The following is a 10,755-nucleotide window of genomic DNA, read 5'->3' as shown; positions in this document are numbered from 1 at the left end:
TAGTCATCGTGTCCCAGAGGAGAGCTGCGGGTCAAATGGCCCTGACCGGTCCTCGACTGACAGTCCCATCTAATTAGTCTTCGGGCCCTCCAGCCATATCTCATTCAGGGGTGTCTACCCTTCTTGACTCCAAAACTTAAAAGACAAGAAAAGCAAAGGATTCACACAGAAAACTCTCATCATAAAAAAAAAAACTATATATTTCGAATTAAAATTCAATTCTACATTGGATTGGTGAAAAACAAAGTAGTATTTGTAGCATCAGGTTTTATCACAGCAGTCTCTGAATCATGATTCGTCATCATCTTCATCATCAGTATTCTCTACTAGCACAGTTGTTGGTTTATTAATTATTGCCTCCTCATCTTCCTCACCATTCAGAGACCAACCAGAAAACAGTGACTTGAACTGAAATCAAATACAAAGATATAAGAATCTACACAAACACATGTCATACACTAAGTGTACTTTTTTCTTTCAAAAGCCATGTGCAGTAGACTGGTCCTTACTCAATGTCACTCAAATCAATGAATTTTAATGAGATCTAAACTTTCAATTTCCCCAATTCTCAGTTCGCTATGTGATAAACTCTTTGAGATATTAACAGTCCCAACGCTACTGAGTAAGGTGGAGTCTACTGTATAGGAATATGTACCTTCTTAGGTGGTGGAGTACCCGGAATTAATTCCTCATCTGAATCGCTCATATCCTAAAATAAAACGAGAATCTCGTTATTCATTGTCAATTGATAACAACTTGAAAGGAAATATTCAACAAATTGAATTTTCACTTACATTGACCGGTAATAGGCGTCTATGTTTAGTAGCATCGCCTGCCGATTTTAATACATCAGTTTCTATTGCATCCCAATCACATAAAGCATCATTCATTAAACTTTCTATTTCTTTATCGTTATTATCTCCATTACCAGTATCAACTGGTCTACTGTTTAAACCGGTATCAACTGGTTTCTTGCTATAGGACGGTTTCGAAGTTGATGTTGAGGGTTTATTCCTGAAAGAACACAGAGCAGCCATATTTACCGGTGTCCAGATTTAACTCAAAACAAAATGAATTCATTTAACTCCACAGTACATTCTAACAGTGAACCCGGCTGCTTAATTGATAACTTACACCAGAGGAGTTTCATTGTTGGGTAATAGTGATCTTCGAGCAGGTTTAGATACTGATGATGTCCCAGCAGCATGGCTCCTATAATAGATAACAATATCTTTTATTGATATTTCTCATCAATATGTTAAGTTTTCTAGTTGTATGAATAGTAGTTTAACTTACATGGATTTGAGTTTATTTGCTGGTGTCGCAGTGGATCTGTTTATCTTTTTGACTGACTGTGTTCTACTAATAGACGTACTGGCGCTACTGTTGTTATTATTATTTCGTGATTCTGCTAATGTCGCTAGCACAAAATTAGCTTCAAACGTTTGATCGCTGTCTATAGTAAAAACTACTGGTCTGGAAAATACGCCGTTATCATTTTCAAGACAGAAATTATCAGAAATATAAAAAATGAAGAGTTAATTAACACAGACCTTCCGGCAGCTTCAAAATGTAGCGAAAGAGGCAAATTTCCAATTTCTGAAAAGGACAAAATTGCCTGAAATAGAAAAATACACATTCATGAATTTTAGTGTGAAATATGAAGAATTTTCATTTCTTAATGATATTCACCCGGAATTCTTTGAGACAATATGTAATCGACGTATCGAGTCCGACTTGAAAACTTTCGAATTCTTCTGGGACGAGATTCATTTCAGTGTGAATGACTTTATTTGGTTCTAAAAATCAACAAATACATTTGAATACATAACACCGATACAATGAATAGAACGGATTCTTGCATAAATTGAATTTTACCTAATTCGTCATCAACATAATTTCTGAAGGTGACTTTTTCTGGGTTGATGCTTAGAGTTATTTCCTCTTGTGAAGTTTGGAAACTCGCGACAACTTCACCTAACAATCTACATGAAGATTAACTTTATCAGTTAGATAAATAAATCTATATTGATAATTTTATTGACCTCCAAGAGGAATTCTTACTTCGATTGAGCTGTTAATACATTTTTACTGCGATCTTTAGAAAATACAGCTTCCAAACTTTCGCATTCGATGTACGTCAGATTATGCGTTTTAACGATACCTAAACAGACATAATCTATCATATAAAACAGAATTTTGTAAAAAAAAACTTGAGCTTAACGGTATAAACCTAACCAAACTTGGACTTATGACAAACTTGGGAGGAGCAAACTTATATTCTGATTTCCAATCTTATTTTCTACCCAATTCTGACAAATTTCACTGGTCCAAGTTAGACTGAATACCAGTCGTTGTAACGGTTCTCTAACAAGACGGCTAGGTACTAGACTATGGTCCAAGTTATTCTGAGCTTCCAAGTTCTGATTTTGGCAATGATAACTCCAATATTCGAAACTTTGGTGACATTTAATCAAGGGTTGACTGTATCTAGCGCGTGCAGTAATATTCACCATGATGACAGTAAAGTTGAAACACCATTCGATTCTCAGCAGAATCGAGAACTATTTTACAACGATCGACAGATTTCTCTATAGTTGATAACGATCGGAATACTGTTAAACAAGACTGAAAATACACCATCAAAACTGAGTTAATTAACATTGATCATCGATCTCAGTTCAGCTTCTTGTATTGTTTAATCTGAAGACAGTTTTACTTTACTGAGAGTATGAACAAGTTAAGGCTTTACCATCATTTAATGTCTTTAAATTATCCATAAAACATTCTTATATAGAGAGTTCTATCATGACTTATTTCATATCTAATAGGTATCTGGTTTTTGAATTATTTTAAAGAGCTCTGAGATTTATTCTGTTATAAGCCCATGACAAAATAAATCATCATTACAATTAAGTAACTTAGCCAAAAATTTGATTCATGAAACTTTACGCATATCTACAAATTTTCTGTTGTTGTTAACTTACTTTCATCGTGAATTTACATTTGAATATTTCGTCGCTGTTTTCATTGTTGCCGTCGTTGTAATGATGAAAAAACGTCGGTGAGAAGAAGAAACAAGCGTAGGCAGATCTGGATGAATTCACGGTTCTTACCGATAACTAAAAAAACATATGAGCAAAGAGAATATAACGATTCAGTTAATCCCTGCAGTTTCTCAGACTCAAACAACTTACGCCTGTTTCAAGTGGTTCCAAATAAAGTTCTTCGCCAATTTTTGACAAGGAGTGAATGGCACGACCAAATACTATAATTTAAAGAAATATTCATTTGCAAATGACGTGACAGGATAGTGAGGATAGTGAACTAGCTGACAGCTAGCTCGTGTACTGAGGCAAGTCAAGAACAAGGTTATAGAATAGCAAGGAAACAAGGTAAGCCAAGCCAAGCACAGAGAGTCAGAGTGAAGTGTTGGCGGTGCCGGTCCGTCCGTGGTCATCAAAAATCATATTTCAAGAACTTTTCGTCTTCATTCTCGAAGACATAAAATCAAGTAAACCGTATTTTTCTGATGACGAAGACGTTTAAATCGAGACGAACCTTTAACGTTGTTTCCAGGTATAATGCACTTCATTCTTCCACTGAATCGCGTTTCTTTTAGGCCCTACCACAAATAGAAATTCATTTCAGCCGCCATTTTGACGCTTTTACTGAAACCAAGCGCTCGCTGTTACCTGATCCGTGATTGGTCGAGACACCGGCATCTAGACATTTCGAGCCAATCAGCGAAGCTGTATCGAAACCCGGAAATAGGAAGAAAAACCCGGAAGTAAAACCCACAAAGTCCAAAAACTGTCGCTAAATTGTGAATTTCTGCTCAAATTAGCGATAGATTACTCTAAAAATGGTAAATATTGTTTTGATTTGTGATCATAATGCGTTTAGATTCGAGTAAAGGTTTTTACTTCTATAGAAACGAAATTAGATCCATTTAAATTCGGAAACCTTCATCAATTCAATTTCTTCACTTCAGGGTGATTTTATTGAACATCATCGATTTGTATTGATATTTTTTGTTGTAGTTGGTTTTAGTTCTCGGCGATCTTCACATTCCTCACAGATGTAACAGCGTTCCGGCAAAATTCAAAAAACTTTTAGTGCCGGGTAAAATACAACACATCCTTTGCACGGGGAATCTGTGTACTAAAGAATCATATGACTATCTGAAAACACTCGCTAGTGATGTACACGTTGTGAGAGGTGATTTTGATGAGGTAATTTATTAATTAAAACCAATAATTCTATTTCTAGATTTATTAGAATAAGATTCACAAGGAGTTCCTACTTATTACGTAGTTCCAGATTTATTTTCCCCACAAGGGGAAATCTGGGAATTCTGACTGTTTTCTTGAAAATCAGGGAATTTTTGGTGTCTTGTTATTCTCGCTGGTAACAAGTGGCACAAGGATTAGGAACCTCTCGAAAAGAGACAACAACCCCCACTGAGGATATCTTAGAAGATAATTAGAGAATTTTTATTTAAGGGTCCGGGGAAAGGGAGAATATTATGGAATTTTGGATACCCTCTGATCTGTAAAAAGCCTGGAAAAATGTGAATACCAAGTAATTGATATTGAATGATGTTAATTTCAGAATATGAATTATCCCGAACAGAAAGTCGTAACAGTCGGACAGTTTCGTATTGGTTTATGTCACGGCCACCAGGTGGTGCCGTGGGGTGATAATGAAAGTTTGGCAATGATCCAACGACAGCTCGACGTCGATATCCTCATTTCTGGTCATACGCATAAATTCGAGGCATTTGAACATGAAAATAAGTTTTTCATAAATCCTGGTTCAGCGACCGGTGCTTATAATGCATTAGATACGTAAGTAACTGATTCACTTCTTATGATTAAGATTTTATCCTTGAGATACAAACTCCTGGAATACTTGATAAGCAAATAGCGTATCCACCAAGCCATAGAGATTGGATTCTTTTGTTGTTAAAATCTTTCTGTAGTACAGGGCTCGGTTTCACACAAAAGTTAAACTCAAATTTTTGGTGTAATTGCCAATGGTTACTTCATGTTTTCAATGAGGACAACAATTCAAACTTAACCGTTTTAGGCTTAAACTTTTTCGTGAAACTGGGCCCTGTTGTCAAACTCACTACAAGTCATTGACTGTTGTTTGTACTTGTAAACTGTAGACTGAAAGTTTCATATATCATATGTAAATTCTTCTCAGTTTTGTGAAATGATGTTCTAAAATGAGTTTGTTGTATTTTTCTTGTTTCAGAAATGTGATGCCATCGTTTGTATTACTGGATATTCAACAGTTAACAGTTGTTTGTTACGTTTATCAACTGATAGGAGAAGAAGTGAAAGTAGAACGAATAGAATATCGCAAATCATAAAACAATTCATCTTTCATTAAACTGACTTTTATCGCGGATCGTTTGAGACAAAAATGATAGAATTCTGATTAGAATTGTATTTACTTGATAGATATGTTAAATCGGCAGGTGTTTGGTGTGGGGAACTTCTCGCAGAGTAAACCTGATACCTGCCTTCCTAAATTCAATTCTGCAATTGTGCTAATTTATTTAATGCGTAAAACAATGTACTTTTATATTGGTAAACCTTAGCATGTTATATAATTCTATGTAAAATTAATGTTGTCTCCAGTAAAAAAAGCAGTTATCCTAACAAATAGCTGTCACAATGGAAGAAAACAATTGAGGTTTATTTGAAAAGATAAAGATGTTTACATAATGTATATAATTAATGTTTGTATCTTATTGTCAGTAAATGAATCTACAGCATAAATCATTGTATAATACATATTATAATAATAATAATATATCAATCATTGCCTTAGTTTAATCATTTTGTTTGTATTCGTCAAACTGCTCCGAGAATTATTCATCAACTAACACCGACAACCACAAGATATCAGTGGAAACCAAGACAGATATTTCAAGGATATGATTTAGTTTCATTATCAATGAAGTGGCCGAATATGTAATTAGGCTGGTGGTGTGGTTTTGTAGTGTGGCCACCCCTTAATCAAATTATAGAAATAATCGCCCGGACATTGTGTTTGTCTCACTTGTCTGTGACCGAATAAATCGTAATCTGGTTTGATTTTCTGTAGATAGATGCCACATCTGATGATAAGTTTTACTGTATCTAATGCCGCATTATTCGGTCGTCTCTTCATGAAGTTACCCATTACGCTGATACCTAACGATCTGGTGTTATAGCCTTTAGTATGAGCTCCTACTCGATCCCAGCCTCTCCCCACATAAACTCTACCATCTTCACCGACCAGAAAACTGTATCCAATATCATCCCAACCTATTTGAAAAATACAAATCATTTATTCATAGGAAGCGTCTGCATGAATTATATAAACATTCATGAAATGTCTCCTGGTGATTTCGACTTCTGAATATTTTCTTAACATTTTTGGAATTTCCTATTTATTACCTTACATCAGGTACCAGGAGATGTTTCATAACCCGCGGAATTCTAAACACTCAGAATAACTCCACTTAACCATAACCTACTTCTCCCGTCCATGTGTAAATTCTGTATAATTCTCATTTCTTTACTGCAAGATGTTTTATTATAACAGAAATCCATAGCTGTGTGATGTATGAATACCATAGGCATAGGACCATTCAGATAACTGACCGATTTCGGGGGTCGAGCATTCCATTCCTGGCGCCCTATCACATTCAAACTGTTACAGTATCGCGGCAGGCAACACGTTTCACCATAATCAGAACATAGATTTGAAGCAGATGGACCAGCACATGGCGTGGAATGAGTTTGACATTTTCCTGATCGATTCCAACATAAACTGTCTCCATTTACCGCGACAATAAACACTGTATAAAGAAAAATGTTATAGATACCGAAGAGATGAATTTTCTTTCGACGAGACAATGAACAATTTCCATAATCAGTTACCTGAAACAAAACAGCTAACAGCATAAATAAACAACATCTCTATTATGTATTTCAGCAAACACAACTTGTTTTGAAGCTTTGTAGCACAATTATAATATTCGACGGGGAAATAATGCAGGTGTTCTTGTTGATAGTGGAAAATGGTGACTAATCAGATTCATGTGACTTGGTGGGGGAATACCCGCCATTAGTGTTATAGAAACTAGGCTACTACAAAATTTTTTTTTTTGTCTGGTCCTGAATACTGAGAACTATCTCTGAAATACTGAGAACAATCATCGTTTTTGAGGGAACGGAAACACGTGTAACGATTAATTGAATTAACCATCCACCAAAAGGCAATGATATTTTTTACCACGAATTGCGACGTCATTTGAACATAATTTCTAGTTGTTCCTGGAGTTTTTTTTTCATTTTCCAGCTTGGGGTCTCAGTATACAGCCAGGCTTGCACTGGACTAATTGTTTGAGCGAGTTTCAAGATGGAAATGATTTACGACGATTAGGAGACACATAAATGACGTGGGTTGACTCAAATATTGAGTAGTAGTACAAATAAATTTTATTAAACAAAGTCAATAGGATATACAAAATAAATACATGCTAAGGTACGAAGGGCATCAAAAGCAATTACAATTAGAAAAATAACAGTGACATTTGACGGTGATCAAAAAAATATATAAATGCACATAAACTGATGATTATAATAGTACAAGTCAAATATTTCGTACAAATGATTTAACCCGATTGTAAGAAGCTCATGAAAAGTAGTTTTCTCTGAGCTTCATTCACTATTCTATCTATGGATGTTATATCATTGTGAAATAATCTACGTTTCCGAACATCTATACGTATATATATACTGATATAAATGGCGGAGTAGAGTGAAGAACTGCTGTTTGGTGGAATACGCACTATATCGTACAATTACGTTTGAAATTGCTACCATGAATACAACTTTAACCATCAGCTCGACTGTCGATCCTTACCACGACTGTAAAATAAAAAGATCGACAGAGTATGCGATGTTTTACGAGACAATTATAGGTTTACCGATACAGTTTGTCGGATTCGTTTTGAACGTGGTTTCGTATTGTGTATTGCGAAAATTGCCGTTCAATTCTGGTTACTATCTTCTGAAAATGCTCTCCATCGTCGATGCTTTGTTTCTACTCGTTTCGATGCCATTGCAATGCGGAGTTCTGTTGGGGTATTGGCAATTCGGGGAATATTACAAGTACAGAAATTGGAAGAGTTATCTACCGGAGGTTGATGCGTTAATGTTTCCTGGTCAACATATTTTCATGGTTGTTAGAAACTGGTTGATAGTATTTCTAGGTCTTGAGCGACTGCTCGCGGTCTACTTCCCACTGAAATCAGGACTATGGCTTACGAAAAAATATTTGAGATGTGTCACAATTATGTTGTATGTTACTGTAACTTGTGGAAGTTTCTACGTATTTTTGTACAAGAAAATTAATGTGAAATTGTCTTGCGCTTATGTTTTCCATCAGTCGATTTACCATAGATATGATCTCATGGTAGGAATCGCCCACCTGATGGGAATTGTCATATTCGGTTTTATTTTACCTTTCACTTTCCTTATCGTAAACAATTCAATCCTTTTGGTTTTTCTCATCAAATATTTCCGTCGACGTGACATGGGGCAGACAACGAACCAAAAGGGCAGTCGACAATCAGTAGTCAAGGCAACGCGTATGATTGCGATGGTTATCGTCGCTTTTATTCTGTTTGAAACGCCAAATGCAACATTTATACTGCGTTATATATATGGGCAGGGTGATAAGGATATTTTAGCCGGTCAAAAGTATATCGGCATGGTGTTCAGCCAGATTGACTCACTCATAAACTTCTTCATTTATTTCATCGTTAACGAAAAATTTCGAAAAATTGTAATGTGCAAAAAATGATGATGATTACGAAAATTTTACTTAATGAAAAGTCATAACGAATTCTTTTTTGAAATAGCCATATCAACTGGTTGTTCGCGCCATTTTTGCTGTTCTGACCTCTGCTAGCAAAAATGCACAGCTCGTTATATGACGTACGGTTAACGATGATAGAATTATGGCTTTCTGCTGCCCTGCCTCACAAAAACTGAGCTCTACTGTATTTCTAGTGTTTTTCACCCCTTCATAAATCCTCGCGACAAAAAGTAAGGTGTCCATATTTGAAGGCTATTCAAGACAAAAACAATCCAATTGTATCAATGGATGAATAAGCAACGCTATGACTGATTGTTAACGTTCATTGCTGGCCGCTGCAATGACGGAATGGTCCGAAATTGAGCGGTGAAAAATCATCGTCCAAGTGAACGAGACATCGGTTTTGCGAAAACCAACATGAGATTCCTGCGATTCAGCCCTTGAGCGCAAGAACTTAGAATAAATTGACTATCAGATTGACTACCATTAATGTGGTGAAAGCGTTATGGTCATTGCGTTCCTCAGCAGCGATGCAAAACTTATTTGTAAATACTATTTGCTGCTCTTCTGTTTTTTCACGATACAAAAACCAATCACGATTAGGTTGTAAATTGTCAAAAGGAGAATAGAATATTGTAAATAACTTAAGTATATCGAAAGTTCGGAATTATACATGTGAAACAGACCCGACAATGTCAGATATCAACTCTCACGTGCTGCCCCTCTATAAAACATTAGCGGTAAAAGTGCGAACTAAGTATTACTCGCATGCCACAGTAGGTATAACAATTGTGTCAAATATCGACCGTTAGGTGCTGTCTCTATATACAACATTAGCGGTCAATATGAGAACTAACGTATTACACGCATGCCACAGTAGGAATATCTGTTGGGTGATGATCGGCGGTAATTACGGTACAGCTCCTTAAATAAAACACGTGATGATTATACGACAAACTTAGTTTTGTAAATCTAGAATGACTAGAATAATTCAATTTATCAGGTATATTTCGGACTGCTCGCAATCTGAATCATTTTAGCTTGATGAGAGGCCGCAAACTACAGTATTTCTGAGTACTTTTTAATTGTATGTAGAATAAAATTGTGATGATTGTCCCACTTTCCATGACATAATTTACAACTCAGTCAGCTTGGTCGTATGTATATTTGACACATGATATTCGACGGGGTTCGAAATACAGAATGTAAAATGTTGACTGATCAGATTCCAGAAAAATAATAGAAGAATGGGAGTCAAATCGTTTCTTCATCCTTTGAATCCCATATTCCATCAGTCTCACCATGTTAATGACTTCATAGTCGATGCTTTCACTTTCCTGGTTGTCATTGCAAGACACGTTCAATGCATGCAAATGTAGTTTTCCCTACACATAGAAATTGGTTCGTTGTTCAAGCTTTATGGATTTACGAACTGAAATGATATGCGTTTCTGAATATATAGGGAGATTTGGAGATTGAGAAGAGTAAAAAGAACAGTGCTGTTTGGATGAAAAATATATGCAAGGCGTACAGCTACGTTTGAAATTGCTACCATGAATACAACTTTAACCATCACGACGACTGTCGATCCTTACCACGACTGTAGAATTCACGATTCGACACAGTATGCAATGATATACGAGACAATTGTAGGTTTACCGATACAGTTTGTCGGATTCGTTTTGAACGTGGTTTCCCATTGCGTTTTGCAAAAATTGCCGTTCAATTCTGGTTACTACCTTTTAAAAATGCTCTCCATCGTCGATGCTTTGTTTCTACTTGTCTCGATGCCATTGCAAAGCGGAGTGCTGTTGGGATATTGGCGATTCGGAGAATATTACAAGTACAGAAATTGGAAGAGCTATCTAC

The 10,755-nt window shown here is 36.0% G+C and overlaps 3 protein-coding genes across 5 annotated transcripts; 1 reads left to right on the top strand and 2 right to left on the bottom strand.

The window, feature by feature from the left end:
• Window positions 1–213: 213 nt before the first annotated feature.
• On the bottom strand, window positions 214–3,672 carry LOC141899990 (cell cycle checkpoint control protein RAD9A-like). Of its 3 annotated transcripts, none has more exons than XM_074786667.1 (13): window positions 3,562–3,672; window positions 3,198–3,268; window positions 2,988–3,122; window positions 2,514–2,628; window positions 2,065–2,164; window positions 1,879–1,985; window positions 1,693–1,799; window positions 1,554–1,618; window positions 1,297–1,476; window positions 1,135–1,212; window positions 795–1,014; window positions 656–709; window positions 214–408 (listed from the first exon to the last, which is right to left on the bottom strand). In XM_074786667.1, the coding sequence occupies exons 1-13, from the start codon at window positions 3,593–3,595 to the stop codon at window positions 289–291; spliced, it is 1,386 nt and encodes a 461-aa protein (XP_074642768.1). In that variant the 5' UTR covers window positions 3,596–3,672; the 3' UTR covers window positions 214–288. The 3 variants fall into 3 exon arrangements, with proteins under 3 accessions (XP_074642768.1, XP_074642769.1, XP_074642770.1); XM_074786668.1 differs by having other exon boundaries at window positions 1,693–1,787; XM_074786669.1 differs by lacking the exons at window positions 1,879–1,985; window positions 2,065–2,164.
• An 86-nt stretch (window positions 3,673–3,758) lies between these two features.
• LOC141899373 (vacuolar protein sorting-associated protein 29) lies at window positions 3,759–5,392 on the top strand. The gene is made up of 4 exons (XM_074785629.1): window positions 3,759–3,868; window positions 4,044–4,235; window positions 4,615–4,850; window positions 5,263–5,392. The coding sequence occupies exons 1-4, from the start codon at window positions 3,866–3,868 to the stop codon at window positions 5,378–5,380; spliced, it is 549 nt and encodes a 182-aa protein (XP_074641730.1). The 5' UTR covers window positions 3,759–3,865; the 3' UTR covers window positions 5,381–5,392.
• A 374-nt stretch (window positions 5,393–5,766) lies between these two features.
• Window positions 5,767–7,070, bottom strand: LOC141899372 (peptidoglycan recognition protein-like). The gene is made up of 3 exons (XM_074785628.1): window positions 6,942–7,070; window positions 6,536–6,859; window positions 5,767–6,323 (listed from the first exon to the last, which is right to left on the bottom strand). The coding sequence occupies exons 1-3, from the start codon at window positions 6,976–6,978 to the stop codon at window positions 5,992–5,994; spliced, it is 693 nt and encodes a 230-aa protein (XP_074641729.1). The 5' UTR covers window positions 6,979–7,070; the 3' UTR covers window positions 5,767–5,991.
• Between the last annotated feature and the right edge of the window lie 3,685 nt (window positions 7,071–10,755).

Source organism: Tubulanus polymorphus, chromosome 2, assembly GCF_964204645.1.
Source record: "Tubulanus polymorphus chromosome 2, tnTubPoly1.2, whole genome shotgun sequence".
Lineage (NCBI taxonomy): Eukaryota > Metazoa > Nemertea > Palaeonemertea > Tubulaniformes > Tubulanidae > Tubulanus > Tubulanus polymorphus.
This window is presented reverse-complemented; position numbering and strand designations above follow the sequence as displayed.

Bases quoted from the DNA above. Each gene is read 5' to 3' on its own strand.
- LOC141899990 (XM_074786667.1), bottom strand. From the start codon at position 3,595: ATGAAGTGCATTATACCTGGAAACAACGTTAAAG. The intron at 1,986-2,064 runs GTAAGAATTCCT...ATCTTCATGTAG, and splicing joins GTATTAACAGCTCAATCGAA to ATTGTTAGGTGAAGTTGTCG. The intron at 710-794 runs GTAAGTGAAAAT...GTTTTATTTTAG, and splicing joins GACGCCTATTACCGGTCAAT to GATATGAGCGATTCAGATGA.
- LOC141899373 (XM_074785629.1), top strand. The intron at 4,236-4,614 runs GTAATTTATTAA...TGTTAATTTCAG, and splicing joins TGAGAGGTGATTTTGATGAG to AATATGAATTATCCCGAACA. The intron at 4,851-5,262 runs GTAAGTAACTGA...TTCTTGTTTCAG, and splicing joins GCTTATAATGCATTAGATAC to AAATGTGATGCCATCGTTTG.
- LOC141899372 (XM_074785628.1), bottom strand. From the start codon at position 6,978: ATGTTGTTTATTTATGCTGTTAGCTGTTTTGTTTCAG. The intron at 6,860-6,941 runs GTAACTGATTAT...TTCTTTATACAG, and splicing joins TGTTAGCTGTTTTGTTTCAG to TGTTTATTGTCGCGGTAAAT. The intron at 6,324-6,535 runs GTAGGTTATGGT...TTTTTCAAATAG, and splicing joins TTTACACATGGACGGGAGAA to GTTGGGATGATATTGGATAC.